Raw genomic sequence first — 20,238 nt, forward strand, 5'->3', positions numbered from 1 at the left:
TGGACACACTCCAGCTTCTGCTTTGTCTCTGTAGATAAAACAAGGTGCCAAGCTGCTGGGCCACCGGGCAGTCATTTGTTTATGCAAACGGTAAGATAAGTTGAGGTCTTCCACCCTTTTCCACAGGTCCCAAATTGTCTCCTTGCTTTTACTGGCTGCTCTGGTCACTCAGCCCCTGCCTGTCTGTCCCACCACTATTTACACCACGGCTCCAGGTGTTCAGAGAGGTTGGAAACCAAGTGCCATGGGGCTAGGGAGGCAGTGGGAGCCAGCGAGAGCCCCGCTGAACCCATCCCATGCAGCCCCCCGAGCTCCCAGACCTCGTCGGGGAGATGCCCGAGCCCCGGGCAGAGCGAGGAAGAAAAATGAGGTTATTGTCAGTGCCACATAGAGTGTGGTTTCATCCCCACCAACCCTGGCGGACAAACAAAGAACAAAAGGCAGCAGATGCCAAGGAGTAGGTTTGAGCCGCCCGCGGAGCCTTCCCTTTCTGGCTGGCGTGGCTGAGGAATGCTCGAAAAACCCAAGAGGCAAAGAGTGATAAGGGGCTGTTTATCTTTTTATTATAAATTTAGTATGAATGGACCAATGGAAAAGTCACAATGGAGTACCAAGAACATTTTATCAAAATTTTAGCAGCATTTAAACAGTAATAGATTCCCAACCTCCTCCGGGCACCCCTTGCCCTTCGCCTCCCACCCACGAAAACAGTAACTTTTCCCCCAAGTGTGTGCTTTTCCAAAGCCATGCAGGGGCCGTAGCGAGCCATTTCCCTCCCCCCCAATCCTGAGCTGCCATGAAAAAACGAAAACAACCAACAAACCTCATCCTAAATCCCATCTCACTCAACCTGCACCCACGCAGGACCAGGCTCTCGTCCTCAACTCCTCGGGGCTGTCAGCATGGTGGGAGGCTGGTGGGCTCTGGCATGGCATGGGATGGATGTGCTGGGGGGCAAAGGGTGGACCCCCAGCATCTCCTCCCACCCTTGCCGTGCTCCTCACACCAGCCCCTCTCGAGGGTGCCCTTCGGTACCTTCCACCAGCAAAACCAGGGCTGAGCCCATCTCCTACCCGCTGCTGCCCTTCGTGTCTGGAGGTCGGGGTGCCGTGCACCCCGCGGTCCCCGCTCCCGTTACCTGAGAGTGTGAGTTGTGGCTGGATGGACAGAGGGAAGGGGAGACCAGGGCGGCCCATTTCTCCCACCGGAATTGGAAAGCAGGACAACTGGGAAGCTGAGACTGGAAGGGGAAAGGTAGGAAGGTGAGCAGTGAGCCTACTTCAAATTCAACCCACCAAATGAAGTGGGTCTACTACCAGCTGATGCGGAGAGCTGTGGTCTGCCTAACAACAAGAACTAGCTTTTTTGTGTGTGCTTTTTGCTTTTTTTTTTTGTTTTTTGTTTTTTTTAAAGTTACATTAAGAGACATGAACAGCGCTATCCCGGCCTTGCTGGCAGGAGCTTGGTGAGAATGTTGAAGTAGAGGTTGGGAAAACACAACACATGCCCACACGTGTAGACGACAACGTAGCATCGGCGAGCTATTCCCCTGCTTCTTTGGTACTTCCTAAACTTTCTTATCCAAAATATATAATAAGGGAAATGCACCATTTTTAGAAGTTACCGTTTGTAAGTATTTAACGCAGCCATAACCAGCACGCTATGGTACACAGAGATCCGTATGATATGAACAAAAGTTATTTTATGAAAAGCACTTCTGCACATTTTATTTTGTTCCAGTATCTTAATAGCTTTTAAAAAAATTCATGTGTTACGCAGCCCTGTACCTCGCTTCTTCTTATATCAAATGGACAAGAAACATTTCCTAATCCATACTCTTCTTCAAAAGATTTTAAAAAAATTGCCACCAAAATGATACACTATGTACAAATTTTACTAAATATTAAATTCTAGGCAATTATTTTCACCCCACTGATAATATAACTTAGGTATTGTTACCTACTATATGCATATATATTTCTTTAATATATAAGAAATGGCACCACATCACCATGTCACCAATATGACACATCGTTATGTACAGCAGATAAGAAGTTAGATATGGAAGATGGATCCTCTCTGACTGGTGGAAGGCTTCTCCCCTCTGGCGGCGGCGGCAGCTCGGCCGTTTTCCCCCCCCTTTTTCCCCAGCGGAGGAGATCTCTTCAGACATAAGGCAGGATCCCGTACATCAGCAGGGCCATCACCCCGGCGCTGAACAAGCCGGCCACCGGCACAGTCACAAACCACGCCAGGAAGATGTTGCGGAAAAGGCGCCAGTCGACGGCTTTCTTGGAGCGGATCCAACCCACGGCCACCACGGAGCCCACCTTGGGAAGGCCAGGGGGGGGAAGAGAAAGGGAGAAGAGACCAAGGTGTGAGGGGTAGATGACAGCGCCCGCCACGTGCCCACGGGGCCACACCAATGCCAGTCAGCTGATACCGAGCCACGCTGAGATAAAGGAGCCCACCCCACCTCCCCGGGATGATGGTGAGGGGTCTGTTCTGGTGAGGTGGCAGGAGGGTGACACTTCCAGGGTGCTTTGACCTTTGTTTTAAAATTGATCTCCTGTTTTTCATGGGTCTCTGGCTCAGCCAAAGGAGAATAAATATGTTTGGGGGTTTTTCTCTGCCCTGTTGGTTCCTGGATCAGCCATGAGCGCAACCAAGGAAGCCCTCCACCTGCCCAGCACCTGACTCAACCTGTAGGGAAGAGGGCTAAGCGTCCACCAAGTCTGGCCAGACTGTGGACTCAGCCTTCAGGGAAGAGGGCAAGCGTCCACCAAGTCTGGCCAGACTGTAGTCTAAAGCATGAAAACACCAGGAAATTTGTTTTTAAGGCTCTGATGGAGGCTCTGATGGAGGATGTGGCACAAGGCAGGTGGGGAGGGCTAGTATGATTCATATGATTCCCATCCCACCTGCCTGTCCTCCTGCTGGTTTGGGATGTCCTGTCTCTTCGCCTGGCAACTTATAGCCTGGCAATACAGAGCTGACTCCAAACAGTGCCTATAGATTTCCATACTGCAGGCTATAAACAGGACAGCAAAGGCAATACAGGCAGCTGAGCCCACCCCATCACAGCGAGGGTAACTTGGCAGGGAGCAGACAGACAGCAGGAGGTTAGACCCAGGACGGCTGCCCTATATCCAAACTCATCAGGTCCAAGCCCTCCGAGGAAAACCAGCCCTCCTGGACCAGCCAGCCAAGCCAAGCTGAGCATCCAGAGCTAAAACCCTCCTTGTGGACAAAGAACATCAGCCTGATGCTATGGGCCACGCAAACTGCATGGACATCAAGAGGTCTGGCTTCAGGTGGGGAATGGATAAACCACCAAAATCCCCAGGGCAGCTGGGCAGGTCAGTGTTTTTGAAGACAAAACACACTGCGGCATGGACAAAGCTACAAGCTTCTCTTCCTTCAAATGTATTTTCAGTTAATAAGCTTGGGTTTAAACCCAGCATATTATTTTTTTAAGAAAGAACCAGACTGAGAAAAACATTCCCAGTGAAAAATGATGCAAAAACTTCAGAAACACGGCATTTTCCTTCTGCCCTGGAAGTGGCCCCCTGTGCCGTTATCAAAAATGTGTAAATCAGTGCAAGTCTATTCAAAAGCACACAGTAAAGCAGCAAGAAATGGGGGAGGAATATCCCGTTTTGAAGGAAAGGGAACTCCAAAACACAGCTGGGCTTGTGCTTCCTGAAATGCCATCCCTGCCTCCTCTCCCCTGCTTGTTTTCTTAAGGGGAGGATCAGTCCCTGCCTATAGATGAGAAGATGGGCTGCTTCCCACATGCGGAACCAGGAGAATGATAAATGCTGGGAGGACAGTGAAGCGGGGAGAGACACAACGGGGCTATCAAATCCTCAGCTTTTGTTCACACCTAGTTAACTTCTAACTCCTGCTTAACATTTCTTTTCAGGGAAAAGAGCTTTTTGTGGAAGACCCTAGGGAAATAAGACTCTCAAAAGCCCCTGTGAAAGAACAAGGGAAAGCTAAACTTGATATTCTAGAACTGAAAAGGCCTTGGTCTAAAGCTTGATCCAGTAAGGAAATCCGTTAGAAAAATATTTAATCTGAATACCCCTTGAGTGGACAATGGGCTATTCTGTATTTAGGAGGTATTAAGTGTAACTAGGAGGTGCCCAGGTGAGAGGAACCCCCCACTTCTGACTCTATCAAAGCATTAACCCAAGGACACAGCCTTTGGTTTCTCAGCAGCTCAGCTGTTGGGCTCTGCTGTACATCTGGCACGTTCCTTAGCATCCGTTTGTCCTGCTTGCAACAAGAAGTGTTGCTTCTCGAGTGAGCCTGCAGCCCACCCACCACGACCTCCCAGCCCTTCCCGAAATTTCAAAGGTATCAGCAATGATGGCATTGGTAATCTGTTTTGAACGTTATTAAAGTTTAGTCGATTAATAGTGATTTTGATGGACTAGAGGTTAGGAGAGTGGCTAAAATTTGGGTGTAGGAAGGCTACACCGCCTGCGGAATTTCGGATGAGGTCTACTTTGAGATTGGTTTGAAACCAGTGCAGTTTGCCTTCAGTATGCTCTGTTTAATGCATTACAGAAATGCTTTGGACTCTCTTGTTCCTGTGCAATGATGACGTACTATGATAACACATGGAGTATGATAATTCCATCATAGCAACACGGAGAATACTTTTCAAAACCCCCCCAAATCATAATAGCAAACCCCAGCTGACAGTGTGACCTCAGCAAAGTCATGGGTAAGATGCAGTATGATCAGTTGCCTACCTGGGCAGCAAAAAGGCAAGGTGATTCCCTCCCAGCAAAGCTGCTGGGCTGGAGATCTAGGACAGGGGTATGGGGTGGTGGCTGCCTCACGCAGCCCAAACCCTCTGATTTAGGACCGAATGCAATTCCTGATCCGTGAGGGCATGACAAACCTTTCTCAGAAGCTAATGCTTGTCTTCCTGCTACCAATCTCCAAGTTTGCCACCACATATGCTCCAAAAACTCAAAACTGCTGCTCAGAGCTTTCCTTCATAGTTGGTCTCCGTCCTCCATTACGGTCTATCGCTTCACCTCAAAAAGGTCTCCCTCCACCTCAGGTGTTTCACGCTGCTCCTTCTTGGCCATCGGTTGATCTAGTTGACCAACACCCCTTCGGAAAGGGCTCCCACTTCAGAAAATGCTATTCTGCTGTGGAGCAAATGTTGGGGAAAAAAAATAATTCCCACTCCCTCCACTAGGCTCACCTTGAACCCGCTTTCTTTTTGATTTCTAGGGGGAAATAGTTTTCCTCCTGATTTTTAAGAAAGTATTTCTGGCTCAATGGCTGACAGCACTCTCATCAGAGAGGCATCTTCCCAAGGAAAAAATGATATATAATGTTTGGGTTTTTTTATTCCTTCACCGAGCCTCCAAAGAAAACATCTGGTACAAGGGTTTGCTTTATCTCGTGTTGATCACTTCGGATCTTTCAACCCAGGATCTCATTTTGCTGAAACACAGAGTCAGTTATAATAATGTGAACATCCTGGAACAGTCTAATCCTATTGCGAAGGGAATCTTTCCATTAAGAACGATCCATCTAATGAGATATTGCAAACCACAGGGAGCAGACACAGACTAACCCCATTAACTGCTTTTATGGAAGTTGTTTTTTTTTTTTAAAGGAATTATTTCGCTCTGCAGTTAGAAAAGATCAAGCTTTTAACTGCATTGAGTCAATGAATACCTCCTAATGCCGCTCTCTCATTAGCTTATGGCTTCCAAGTCATTTTCTTTTTAAATTTGGTCTATTTATCTCCCCCAAAGTGCATTTTTCTCTTTTATGATGGTTGGCTAGAAGTGCTTTGGGCACGCAACCGGGCTAATCAAAGCTATATTATTCTCCCCCTTCAAATTCCTCATCACACGTTGGTTAGACCAGTCAGCTTAAAGGGAGGTGGTTTCAGGCGAGCATTTTTAGAAGTGGATCACATTGTTATTACTTTTCCCCTCCCTGCTTGAATCGGAGGCACCGGAGTTTGGCCAACGGCAGGAAATCTGAACGGCCTTTCAGAGCAGCTCAGCCTTGGCTGCTTCTCAAAGAGCTCTACAGCAGAAGAAAGACATGATTTTGCAACAGAGGAAGGCTTTCCGAAGAAACGGTTTTTCACTAGAAAAAGGCCAATTGAACCAACTTGGGGCGTTTTGCAGGATGTGTGGATTTCATTGACTCCTCTTTCACTGGAAACCAGGTCAATGTCACAGGGAAGGATGCCCGGCCTCTTGCCAGCCCGCCTGCCATGCCGTGGAGCAGTCAGCCCGGAAAACCTGCCTGCCCCAGCCCCAGCCAGAGCTTGGAAGGGCTTCAAGGTCCCCAGAGTGCAGTGGCAAATCTTACAGGATCTGCCTCTTGTGGTATCTCCCAAAGCAGAGGGGCTTTGCTACCCTGGGGTCTCTGATTGCAGAAGGGCTTCCCCATACCCTGCCAGAGGGTGAGGGACACAGCCAGCTCTGCACATCCAAGAGCTTGGGAGTCTGTAGGGAAGCAAAAAAAGATGGGATATCTGACTGGGGAATTTTCCCAGGGAACAGAATTCCAAATTTCCACTTTGTTCTGCCAGCAGTGTAAATGCCCACACGCTCCCTGCTGCCCAACGAGCTATATAAATGTCTTCTCACATGGTGTATCATATGACACAATTAAATTCTGCTCATTACCCAGCCTATATCTAGACTTCAAACTGATCTTTCTTTTTTTTTTTTAAAAAAAAAAAAAAAAAAAAAAAACCAACAACCTTACTCAAAAAATTAATGACCAGGGCCGGATTCTATATTATAATGCACAAAAGTGAGGACGAGTTGGTTTAAAAGAAGAAAGACATTAAAATATTAGCTTAATGACGCAGCAGTGGTTTTCATACGGGTGGCTCTAATACACATGTCACTGGGATCACACGAACTACGAGTCTACGTTATTTTAATATCTCTATATTAGTCCGATACGATCGCATGAGGGGGAAAGACACTCCAGACTTTTGTGCAACGACTCGTCACGCTGACTTTGCTTTAAGAGCGGCCCGTGTTGTTTGGCGATGGCGCGTCGCATACTGAAGGCAAACCTGCAGACAAGTTGGTATCTCTCTCGTATTTTGTTATGGTTTGTCCTAGTGATGTGATTTACTGATGCGATCACTGCAAACTCCAATACCTTGCAATGGGTGGAGCTTATTGGGATACCCACATTTGAGGCTACAAGTACCGTTAGCGCACACATTACTTCAATGCAAAATCCACTGTGAAGAAATAAAACAAACAAACAAAAACAAAAAAAGACAGATGGAAAAAAACCCGTAGTACAAGAGTTATATGCAGGAAATCCCATGCCATGCACTTATCAAGAAAGTGAAGTATAAATGATGGATGGTGTGCAGCCTCTGAACAAGGGAGAAACGCTGCCTGACCAGGTTCAAATGGTACCGCTGGGGGAAACCAGCTTCTTCCTTGCTTTAAAAATTGAGGTCACGTTTTTGTGAGCGAGCGCTGCTTCTCTTTCACCGCTTTTAACTTAACTGTGACGACTCCAATGTGGGGTTTTTTTTGCTTTTTTTTGGAAGCCTGATTGTTTTGCAGAGTCGCTGAGACGCGTTGAGGCGCCTCCTCCCAAACCCACCATCCTCCACCGAGCGGCTGCTTCCCCCTGGCCGTGCCATTATCCGCTGGCCCGAGCGGCAGGATTTTAAGATGAATAGTCCAGGCTGCCTTGTCTGCAGTCGCTGGGCGAAGGCATACCTTGCAGTGTGTAGTACTGACAGGAAGTCCCACATTGGAAGCTACCACAACTGTGAACGCCGAAGCCAACTCAATAGTGAATCCACTGCGGGAAGCATAAGAAAACACTTCACAATCACTCTTTGCATCAGCTGGGACTGACACCGTGCAGCGTGCCAAAGCCTTACCCGGTTTCTTCTTTTTCCACTGGGTTTTTTTTTTATCTCCAACTGGTTTTTGGTCATAGGAATAAGTTAAGAGAATAAGGAAAGGCTGAATAATGGGAACGGCACCAGCCCGTCATCTGCACGGCTCGTTGCGGCAAGGACTTCTACTACTCTACGCTGCGGTGAATCGTGCCTAATTAGTAGTTCGGTTAAGTACCAGCAGAGGTCGAGTATGGACAAAAATGACTATAATAAATACATATGGGTTTAACAGTCTGAAGCGCACCGGGAACGCCACCGTAATCTTGCCATGTCCAAATGCACCTTCTGCCGGGTTAATTAGGTCATCAGCAGAAGACTCTGTTCACGTAGACCTCTATGCCTCAGAAGCACTCAGTATTAGTTTACAGGCTTATCTTTTTTTCCTTTCTCTCTTTCTTTTTCTCGTTCTTTCTTTTTTTCATAGAATTATAGAAGGGTTAGGGTTGGAAGGGACCTTAAAGATCATCAAGTTCCAACCCCCCTGCCCTGGGCAGGGACACCTCCCACTAGACCAGGTTGCTCCAAGCCCATCCAGCCTGGCCTTGAACCCCTCCAGGGATGGGACAGCCACAGCTTCTCTGGGCAACCTCTTCCAGTGTCTCACCACCCTCACAGTGAAGAATTTCTTCCTAAGATCTAATCCAATTCTCCCCACTTTCAGTTTAAAACCATTCCCCCTTGTCCTGTCACTGCACTCCCTGACAAAGAGTCCCTCCCCAGCTCTCCTGTAGCTCCCTTCAGATATTGGAAGGCTGCTCTAAGGTCTCCCCAGAGAGACCTTCTCTTCTCCAGGCTGAACAACCCCGGCTTTTCATTCTTTCTTCCTCTCCTTTTCATCCTTTTTTTTTTCCCCTTTAATTTTTCAGCAAGATGGAGAAGTCAAAGCCGGGTTATCATCAAAATCAAACCACAGCAAATCCAACAAACCGCATCACAAACACAACACCGGAGCAGAAGTCTCTCAAGATGGCTTCACGCCCAAAGCTCACGCGACCGTAGAAGACAACCGTGCACCTACCTGGATGGTGTGATCGGAGTGAGGTCTTTACCCATGGTCTGGATGACTCTCCTGCCCCAGACCCAGAGACCGACGCAGATCCCGACACCTCCGTAGAACAGCAGCCAGACGGGAGTTGACGCTTCTTGCATCACACCACCTTGCTCGTAGATAAGCCAGAGGGCGACGAGGGGACCGATCGCGTTGCTGGAGAAAGAGAATTGACATGGCCCAAGTTATAAAAACGGAGATAATAATAGCCTTGAAAGAAGCCCCTTATTTTCTGCCTGATTTTTTTTCTCCATCACGCACGCAGCGCTGCTCTGGCTGGACCCTGATCTCACTTGGAGAGGCTGCAGCAGGAGACCCTTATCACATTGTTTTTTTCAGTTGTCACTTTGTCACCGATAACTGCAGCAAACGCTGAAAGGAATTTCTCTTTTACAAATTGTTTCCTGAAAGGTCAGAGTTGGTAATACCTCATTACGGGTGTCTCGGGACAGAACCCAGGATTTTCAGTACTGTAATGATCTCAAATTTTACCCATTCAAGAGCTCTGCATCTTTAAAATTCAAGTATTAAATTAGCTCTTTTTTTTCTTAAAGAGGGAAGTTAATGAACATAATTACCATTGCAGACAAGGAGACGCAAATATAATCTAGTCTGACAACCTGTAACGTTTGGAGATACGATCAGAAGGTGACTTAGTCCTCTTTAAAAGCGTTGTAGAGCTAGTTGGGCTGGATGGGAGAGGACTCCTTGGTGACACAGAGCTGGCGTAAGCCCTTTTCGTTACCCTGCCCCTGCTATCTAGAAAAACACTGAAAGTCAGCGACACTGAAGTCCCCATTCCTAAAACAGGTCACCCAACATCGGTGGCTGGAGCCTTCGATGAGGCTTCTGGACTGAGACTGTTTACTCTAAAAAAGCATCATCAAGTTTCCTGACGTGAGAGTTCGAACAAAAACTTCTAAAGCCGGTATCCAGTTCCTTTAAAGGCTTAAATACTAAAAAGTCGATAAGAACTTTGACTTCTCCCTTTTTTTTCTTTTGGTTTTTTTTTTTTTTCAGCTCTTCTGCTAAACTGAGCAGCGTTTATCCACGACTGAAAAAAAAGCATAAGAAACAAAGCGGCTTTTATGTTGTCGTGGTTTTGACCGAATTGACCAACCAGAACAACAGATGGCCCCTCCCTCCCCCCCTAAGGAAAAGAGAGGAGAGGAAGAGGGGGGAAAAGAAAATAAATTATGAGTTTAGAAAAAAACTAAACTACTTTAATGAAAATATAAATAAATAATGGAATAGTAAGAAGAAAAGGAAATAAAATTAAAAAAAATGTATACAGTATATACAAAACCGTATCAAGCTCCCAGGATGATGATCACATCATCAGCAGGCACAGGGGAAAGTCCCAGGCTGGACTTGGTGATGGACAGGAGCTGGATTCCAGATCGTTCCTCCAGTGAGGAATGCTCGGATCAGGATCAAAAGCAGATGGATAGACAGGGTCCTCCTTGGACGCTGGCCATTGAAGGAAGAGCATTGACCCTTTGATCCTTCAGCTTTTACACTGAGCATGGGGCAGATGGGATGGAACACCCTGTTGGTCAGGTTTGGGTCACCTCTCCTGTCCCCTCCTCCCCACAGGGGGAACCCCTCTACGCTTTTCCGTTTCTGACCCTCTAAGGGGGCAAATACCAAAATTGTGTTATGCTTATAGCAATAAGTATAAGGAAGGGCCTCTCTGCTCACCATCCCTTGGTATAATCGGGTCTTGTCACTGTGAGAGTGAACAGTTTCTGAACAACACCCTGTTCATTTCAGAGTTTAGTTCGTTAGAAGAGGCCCAGCTAAAAAAGTAAAATTACTGAACAGAAAATCAGTTCTGTTTTACCTCAAAACCAGGCCATACGTCTAAAGGATGGCGAGAAGAGCAGAGCAAACCTGTCCCCTGTCATTCCAGAAGATTGAGACCCAGCAGGAAGCTCCCCCTCTTTGTAAAGCGATAAGGAGCGTGGGTGGCAGCGAGCACCAACAGCAACGCTTGCCCTGCAGCCAAGACCAAGCTAAATTTAGCTCCTGGTCTCCCTCCAAAGCACAGGGATGGAGTGAGGGCCCAGTTTTAACGTCCAACGTCAGGCAAAGCGAGCCACCGTAACCAACAGTTAATAATTAACTCTCCCAGACCCGAGGCACTCGGGGCCGAGTGCTAATTGCCAAGAGAGGAAGGTCCTCAGCACAGCACAACTCGCACATCTAAGCAACGCAAGACCCTCCCCTTCTTTCTTCTGGTCCTTGAGAAACCAAGCTCTGAAGTCTGAGCAGCGACCCCGGAGCAAAGTAACTAGGGAGGAATTTTCCCTTGAAAACGGCAGGCAACAACATTCAAGCTGAGGGAAAACAAAAGTACTTTAAAAAATGCTCTTTGATATAAAAAGGAATGAATGATTCTTACGGATTTTGAGAAATAAATTAGTGAGGTACCATGAATAATAAAATCCAGGGGGTTTGAAGACACTGGATAGTACGATGAAGAACTAAATACCCTTCAAATAAAGAGCGATTTCCACTAGCAAAAATACTTTAAAATTCTGGTCTGATACTGGGCACAAACTGCCCAGTATCCCTATGGGCACAAATTTGAACATATGAAGTTCCACCTAAACGTAAGGAGGAACTTCTTTCCTGTGAGGGTGGCAGAGCCCTGGAAGGTGAGGTGGTGGAGTCTCCTTCTATGGAGACATTCCAAACCCCACCTGGAGACGTTCCTGTGGGACCTGTTCTGGGTGGCCCTGCTTTGGCAGGGGGTTGGACTAGATGATCTCCAGAGGTCCCTTCCAACCCCATGATCCATTTGATCCGCTGAGTTAGTGCATTGAGTGAAAGGAAGTATGTGAAAAGTCCTCCGTGCCAAAATGCAAGAATTATTTTACCTTCAAGGAAGAAGAGATTCTCAATTGAAGCATTTCTAATATTTTTAAGTCGACCTGCAACTTCATGGCCGGTGTTTTCAGGTGTAGATTACATCACTTGCACATTTAAATGCCTTACTGTGCATAGAAAGAGAATGGTAATTCGCTGTACCTTCAACTGATGAATGCAGGATGGAAAAAGGCAACTAAAACGATGAAAAAGGGGAAAACTGATCATTCCTTCTTCCAGCCCTGTATGATGTGGGGACAACCTCCCTGTTGAAACATTTGGGGCGAGCCCAGGCTCCGATTCCTGACCATTCTGAAGAGATTACGGATGAATATTTTTCAGTTCTAATGTAAATGGGAAGACAGAAAAGGCTTCCAAAACTACAGCAGCAAACTATGCTCTCTTGTACCAAAAATCCAGTTTTAATTATTTGAAAATGCTACACCTCTGTGGATCACCTAAGCTTAATCCTTGAAGAAAAGGTTATTTTCTTATTTGTGGCAACAGAAGGCAAGGCAAAACTCTGCTGACTTATGCTCAGCCTCAGAGGATCCGAATGGCTGATGCTGCCCAACAGATTAGAAGAGATTACACCGGTGCCCACAGAGGCAGCACTTCTGATACCTTCCCTGTAGGAAAAGAAAGCAGAGGAGCATTGGATCCATATATGCTTAGAAAGAAAAAAGGTAATTAACAGCATTTTCGTTTGTGGGTATCTGTACCACTGGTTATCTAGACCAGAGAGATGTTTCTCCTCTCCCTGTAAATCACATTTAATGTGACTTAAATGTTCAGCTCTGAGGGACAAGAGCATCTCTCAGCCTGAATACCTGCAAGTGGCTACCAACAGCCAGCAAACTGGCAGCGGGTCTACCACTGTCACGGCTCTTCAGAGGGCTCCTTCTGCTTCTGGGTTCATTTAGTAGGTCCAGTCCCAGGGGCTTGCAGTATCAACACTTCCAATGCCAATGGAGAACAGCTCTAGAAGAAGCCATAAAGCCTGTCCCACCACAAAACTACCAAAAGCTCAAAATGAACATGTCTAACAAATTGCAAAGATTAGGATCTTGGTGCTGCCTACATCAGCTTTGAGACATTACCACAATCATGTGCAATCAACCATCTTTGGGGCGAGGAGGAATTCATTGGTAGAAGACAACCAGTCCCACCAGAAGAGTAAGAGAGAAAAAACACATCAAAAAAAAAAAATAAAAAGACTTTGCTTTGAGACCTTCTGTGGTTATCAGATGTCTCCTGCAGCTGAGTGACTAAGCAGATGATGAAGTACAAGGATGTTGGCTGGACTGGGACGTGGCTTTCACAATATTTCCCACCGTTTCTATCTCATTGGACTCCAGACACGACTAGCCGGAAAGCAGACTCCAGATCTTCCATGCATTTGGCTAAGACTCAGTTCACAAGTCTAATTTCAAGGAGTGATTTTCTCTTACTCTCCCACGCAGCTCTTTTACTTGCCTTAACTAAGTCTCGTTTACTTGTGCTGGAGCTCCAAGCGTTATTCATGGTAGTTTAAGAGGGAAAAGAAAAAAGCCTGAGAAGGTCACCCTGGGGCCCTGAGCCCCTATCCACACCTATCTCTATGTAGAACTGCCATTAGGTTCCTCTGTAACTGAAGTGCTTCTGAGGATGTTGCTGTAATATTTAACTCTTGGGTTTAAAAGCTGAGATAAGCTACTCCTGTCCTGCTATTACTTTAGTTTCGTTTATGTAATGCATATTTTTCCACTGAGCACAAGAGGATGGCCATTACGAGTTGATTTCAGAGTGAATTTATAAAACATTATGGCATAAGTCTAACTCCTGAGTCTACCTGTTGTGAAGAACATTCTCCATGTCCAGTATTATCATCTTTACTGTGCTCTGCCAGCCCCAGTTACTTGCAGGGCAGGGGGCTTTGCAGCCGGGGAGGTGTGTAGAGACTGTTTGCCTTCCCCAGAGGTGTGATACAGAAGCACTGAATCACATGGGGTTGGAAGGGACCTCTGGAGATCATCCAGTCCGACCCCCCTGCCAAAGCAGGGCCGCCCAGAGCAGGTCCCACAGGAACGTCTCCAGGTGGGGTTAGAATGTCTCCAGAGAAGGAGACTCCACCACCTCCCTGGGCAGCCTCTGCCAAGGCTCTGCCACCCTCACAGCAAAGAAGTTCCTCCTCACGTTTAGGTGGAACTTCTGTTCAAGTTTGTGCCCATTTCCTCTTGTCCTGTCCCTGGGCACCACTGAAAAAAGACCAGCCCCATCCTCTTGACACCCTCCCTTTAAGGATTTCTAAGCATCAGTCAGATCCCTCCTCAGCCTTCTCTTCTCCAGACTAAAAAGACCCAAGTCCCTCAGCCTCTCCTCATCAGAGAGATGCTCCAGGTCCCTCATCATCTTTGTAGCCCTCTGCTGTCCCCTCTCCAGCAGTTTCCTGTCCTTCTGGAACTGGGGAGCCCAGAACTGGTCCCAGTGCTCCAGATGGGGCCTCCCCAGGGCAGAGCAGAGGGGCAGGATGACCTCCCTCCACCTGCTGGTCACACTCTTCCTGATGCCCCCCAGGATGCCATTGGCCTTCTTGGCCACAAGGGCACATTGCTGGCTCATGGGCATCCTATTGTCCACCAGGACTCCCAGGTCTTTCTCCTCAGAGCTGCTCTCCAGCAGGTCACCCCCAACCTGTCCTGGTGCAGGGGGTTATTCCTCCCCAGGTGCAGCACCCTACTCTTGTCTTTAATAAAGTTCATCAGGTTAAATGCCACGGGATTAAATGCCATCTACAGCAACGCTCGTAACTCGCGGGCGCGTGTCGGGGCGGGTTGAGCGAAGTGCTGCTGCGTGTTTCTGAAGTACTGTCTGACTCTCAGGGTGATTTCTCTAGCTCTCTCGACTCACGGGAATTGGCACGGCTCCTCTTCTTTCTGCTCGCTTCTGCCAGTTGAGAACCTGTCCCGCACCATTTATAAAGCTCTTGTGAAAGATAGCATTTGACAGTGAAGCTGAACTATAAATAGAGTTGGCTTCTCCTCTCCCCCGCGAGACAGATAGTATTACCAACAAAAAAACACCCCCACATACAGCTATCATGAGACAGGCGTAGAAATTACGGTTTCCCATGCACACACACGCACAAGCAGAGATTTTTAGGTTCCTTTGGGTCGCAAGTCCAGGCCCTTCTCTGGAGGAACAAAGACTTACTAAAAATTAAGGGGGTTTTTTTGGGTAATGGAAGGATGCCATCAGCTGAACGCTCTGTCAAACTTGTCAAAATATTTTATGAACCAGCAACATCGCTATTACCTTGCTGCTACTTATTTGAGAGGAGTGATGAGTTGCTCAAGAAAGAAAATCTGATTGTATTTGAATGCTACATCCTGAATAAGCTTTGTGTTATAATCCACAATGCACAGACTACTTGATGACCACGCTTTGATTCACAGAATCACAGAATCTTCTAGGTTGGAAGGGACCTTCATGATCACCTTGTCCAACCGTCAACCTAATTTTGACAAAAATAAACACCTGCACAACAAACAAAAAGCAGCACCATCACTAAACCAGATCTCCCAGCACTACATCAACCCATCTTTTGAACACCTCCAGGGATGGTGCCTCAACCACCTCCCTGGGCAGCCCATTCCAATGCCTAATAACCCTTTTGGTGAAAAAAAATTTCCAAATATTTTCCTAATATATTCTCTGCTATCTGAAAGAGCAGATTGTGCTTTAGCTACTTCTTCTAGTTGGGTGAAGGAAGCTTGACACATACATTATCACTGATTAAAACTGAATGACGAGCAACATAGCTGCCCGAGAAATCTATCTTAGGCTTCCAATATTGCAAATATAATTACAAAGTCCCCAGTCATTTGACTATTTCCCAAACCAGCATTTCACAAACGAACTTTCCACTGGGAGAATAAGGGGGATGAACATGCTGCAGTTGTGCCTGGAGACATCACCCGGTTGAGTGAGGGTGCGAGAAGGATACGCCCGTATGTACCAAGAGGAAAAAAAGATATGTCCCAATCTCCAGAGATCCTCCTATTGTTGACAGAGTTCTATCCTAGTTCTGACAACCAGGCAATTTTGGAAATAGCGTGACACAAAAGTGTGTCACAGCTGTGCCCTGTTGAAGTGCAACCTTTGGGCGTCTTAATGAGTCAGGAAGGCTACTTGGTTCTTCCTGCAGCTCCAACTCCCTGGTTCCTGGAGGGTTGGGTCCATCCTCCCCCTTGTCCACCACCATCAGCCTTCTCCCAGCAAGCCCTGGCTGGCACATGGGATGGGGGGAAGGACTCCCATGCCCACCAGAGCCCCCTGTTTCTCACTGCTCTTCTCTGGCTTGCCTGCGCGGCACAACAAAGATGCCACGCACCTGCACAATTAAGGGCACAAGCGAAGATTCTATAAATTGATTCTATAAATTTTGACACAGAAAGGGTTATCAAGCCTTGGAATGGGCTGCCCAGGGAAGGGGTTGAGGCACCATCTCTGGAGATGTTCAAAAGATGGGTTGACATGGTGCTGGGGGACGTGGTTTAGTGATGGTTTTTTTCTCAGAGTTAGGTTGATGGTTGGACTAGATGATCTTGAAGGTCCCTTCCAACCTAGATGATTCTATGATTCATACTTACTTGGGACACGGGCTGCACTTTCAGGATGGACTGCTATTAAAAAGGGAAGAAATCAGATTTCAGGCTGCTCTCAGCAATCGTAATGGACAGATTAGCTTTCAGAATATTCTAAATGATCTTGACTGCAGCTCTCAGGGAGGACATAGGAAATACTCATTTTGTAATCCAGCCTTATTATAGCTCCTTGAGAATCCTTATTTAAGCCAGGAGGCTGAATCCCACTAAGCTCTCCGTGTGTAGGGAGATACTGGCCGTGTTCTGGCCCCTTTCCTCCTTTAATCCCACTGCATTTACTTTAGGAAGAGGGGAAGGGGGGAGTCCCACTGCTGTTTGTGTGCCCTGACCTAAAACTCCAATGAAATCTGCAGGGAGGTGAAAGGAGAAGTTTCCTCTCCCCGTTCTCAGCCATTGGAATGGGCTGCCCAGGGAGGTGGTTGAGGCACCATCCCTGGAGGTGTTCAAAAGACAGGTTGATGTAGTGCTGGGAGATCTGGTTTAGTGATGGTGCTGCTTTTTGTTTGTTGTGTGGGTGTTTATTTTTGTCAAAATTAGGTTGACGGTTGGACAAGATGATCTTTAAAGTCCCTTCCAACCTAGAAGATTCTGTGATTCTGTGATTCTGTATTTTGGGCAAGCAGGTATTTCCTAGTTTCACTCGCGTTCCTTTGCTTAACAATGAATTCCCTATCTGGTAGCAGTTCAGTTTCCCTGAAGCCACCAAGAAAACATGGAGAAATATATAAAAAGTACTACACATTTTTACTGTATCTCTAAAATAATTGTAAGTCCTGTCTTCAGTAATGTAGTCTTTATTGTTTGGATAGTAAGAGAGCCATTCTTTGTCAGGCTTGTGCTATAAATGTACATGGCATCACCTGCAGACTCTAACATGAGTGACCCCCTTTTTCCTATAATATCTAAGGATGAATACACCATCCTGAAGTCCTCCATGTGAAATTTAATTAGAGCACATTCAAACAATTCATGCAGCAGGAACTCAGCAAAACAGAGATTTCCACCCCCCCCATGCCAGCACATCTGTGAAATGTCTTCAAGAAGGTTTCTCCTCCCTACAGCAGATTTTAATCAGCAAACCTCACGTCAACCGACAGCATCTTTCCATGGCTCATCCAGCTTCGATTGTGATCATTCAAGGAATAAGGAGCTCCAAAGTTTGCTCGAGTCAACAAAAGCATTTTCCCATGTGCTTGGATGGGCTGTGGGGCCGACGCACGATTTGCTCATGGATTTCTCATTCCCAACCCAGCAGCAAAGCAGCCATGTTGTGCTGAGCACAGGAGATAGCTATGGGCTTAGTAGTCCTCCTCAGCCACTTCCAAAAAAGCCTGCCCAACTGCCCTTATTTTTGGGTAGGTGTTAGTTCAGACATGCTTCCAGTCTTTGGAACGCACCCTACAGCTTCAGCAACTCTCCCACCACCTGCATTTACACAGGTAGGTTCTATAAATTAGACAAGGTAAGCTGCTGAGCTCCTGGTCACCACAATTCCTGCTGAACAAACCTATAACTACAGAAAATTTGACAGCAAATAAGCTCAGCCCATAGGCGCGTACAAACCCCACCAGCCAACAAAGCCTCTGGAAAGCTGGCTCTGAACAAGCATTTAGGAAGCTGGCAGTTCTCCTCGTGTCACGCTCCTGGCCCAGGTCTTTTTTTCCATCCTGCCCTTTTCATTCTCCCGTTGCCCTTGCAGTGACCTGACGTGCTCCCTTTGTGCTGGGGTGCTGAGCCAGTGGGACCTGCTCACTTGGCGCCGCTAATTAAGCTCAACAACAACAACTTTTTTTTTTTTTTTCAATTTTTTTTCTCATTTTTTTTTTTCCAGCAGTTCTGCCCCAACACATTTAGTCGGGATTTGAAATTCTTTAGATTTCATTCAGCCCATGTGCCACCATGCTGTCACAAGGCTCTCGGCCCGGCTCAGTTAGTCCCAGCCCTGGAAGGGCTCCAGCATCCTTGACACGGGCGCATATAAACTGAACAAAACAGCCACCCAAATAAGGAGTAACCATGATTCCTGTGATTTCTTTTAATGCACAGGATCCCTGCTGATGTCAGCCCCAACTGCCACCGACATCAGCTCCTACAGCAAAGGCAGGATGCATTTTAGCTATCGTTAACGATGCTAAAAAGCATAATCTTGGAAGAAACAGGGTTCTGCCTCCCCTTGTTATGAGTTAGTTCTGCAGCTGAAGCCAAAATACTGATTTAAGCCTTTCAGAGCCAGGGAAAAAGCCTGGAAAATGGAAAAAGGGAGATCTCCATCCATTTTTTTCGCCCACTGAAGTGCTATCCGAACTATACAGGGCGCTTTCTGCTGCACAAAGTGTTTCTGAGCTCCATCACGGTTCCACACCATATGCCTCATGCTTAAATATGCTCTAAAACAGGTCAATCATGTAACCACCTGCAGTTTTAAAATTGCATATTGGCTTTTAATTTTTATCTCTTTGCTCCTCTTCTGGGAGGAATACCAGCAAACAGCCTGATGGAAAATAAAGAGAAAGCATGGGAGAAGGAAAATGTAGGAGACGGGTCCAAAGAAAAAGATGTGGATAACAGAGGTGCCACCCTAAATATACGAGTGAGGAGCATTAAGACCAAATGCAGAGGAAAGCGGGATTTTAACAACAAGATTCAAGGCTGAGGAAAAAAAAAAAAAAATAGAGAAGCAGGTTGACAGCAGCACCTCAAAGGAGCAGAAGAAAAGTGAAGGAAGGAGGGAGAAGCAGCCTTCGGTGGAAGATGGATCACCAAGGCTCGTTTTCTTGCAGAAATGTGGAGAGAAAGCCATGCTACTAGCCAAGTTCTACTGCATTATTTTTAAAATAACGCACTGCTTTTTTGAGCTCTGCAGATCTTTATGCAACACGCGGAGGAGCTAAGAGCCTAGTAAGAAGTCTTCCCCTCTGCCAGACAAAGCCTGGCAAAATGTTTCTGCTACATAATCCACAGGACAGATAAAACACTGGGAATGCAGGTATCTACTTGACCTTCCTGGCACACAAAGGGGTCTTTAATTTTTATTGCTTAGCTGGAACTCAGTACAATTGCAAGGATGGGCTCCTATCCAACCCTACACCCATCACCATCTTCTTGCACTACTACCAGCTCTGACCAAACGAAGCTCATTTGTTCTTTAGTTTTGCAATTGCATTAATTGGCCTTAAGAAGAGATTTTGGAATAAGCAGCGTTTAATAAAAATGTCTGCTTGCTGGCAAATTTGGTAGGATCACTGACAGAAGCGGAGATCGGCAACTCACTAAAAAATAAGAATTTTCAGGAAAGGATATTCCCAAGGCCAGTCCAAATACAGAATTCTGGGGGAATTAGGCTGTAAGATGCAACAAATCATACCGCACAGAGTCTAAACCTTGTCCTTCATCCGGTCCAGCTCCTATCCACACCAAATCTGATTTCTGAAGTGACTGCAGCCTTACAGAGACTTCTAACAAGCTCTACTTCCCTTGCCTCCTACAGAAAAGGCGAGCGATGCTTGCATTAATGTGTGAGTCATGGAGGAGTATGGAAGAACGTATAGACATCACCTACAGGGAATAAAAGAGCAGGGGCACCTACAGTGGCAGGCTGTGACCTTCCTGCAGTGGCATTTCCCAGAGTGCATGCCATGAAATATCAGGGGTTTTTGTCCTTTTTCCTACATTCCCCTCGGCACTCGCTGCTGGCCACCTGCAGAGCAGAGGTACCAGCCTCCACGGGCCTTTGC

At 46.7% G+C, this 20,238-nt stretch overlaps 1 protein-coding gene across 2 annotated transcripts in view; it reads right to left on the minus strand.

The window, feature by feature from the left end:
• Positions 1 to 541: 541 nt before the first annotated feature.
• Positions 542 to 20,238, minus strand: part of SLC20A2 (solute carrier family 20 (phosphate transporter), member 2) — a 43,543-nt gene continuing 23,846 nt past the window's right edge. The window contains exons 9-11 of one of the 2 annotated variants that reach the window (XM_014959334.1): positions 8,958 to 9,143; positions 7,171 to 7,255; positions 542 to 2,330 (exon numbers count right to left, since the gene is read on the minus strand). In XM_014959334.1, coding sequence (XP_014814820.1) covers positions 2,166 to 2,330; positions 7,171 to 7,255; positions 8,958 to 9,143 — 436 coding nt within the window. In that variant the 3' untranslated portion in view covers positions 542 to 2,165. Of the gene's footprint in view, positions 2,331 to 7,170; positions 7,256 to 7,751; positions 7,837 to 8,957; positions 9,144 to 20,238 lie in introns of both variants that reach the window. The other variant, XM_014959333.1, reaches the window with a different exon arrangement.

This window comes from Calidris pugnax, unplaced genomic scaffold, assembly GCF_001431845.1.
Source record: "Calidris pugnax isolate Ruff unplaced genomic scaffold, ASM143184v1 scaffold440, whole genome shotgun sequence".
In the NCBI taxonomy this organism is placed as follows: Eukaryota; Metazoa; Chordata; class Aves; order Charadriiformes; family Scolopacidae; genus Calidris; species Calidris pugnax.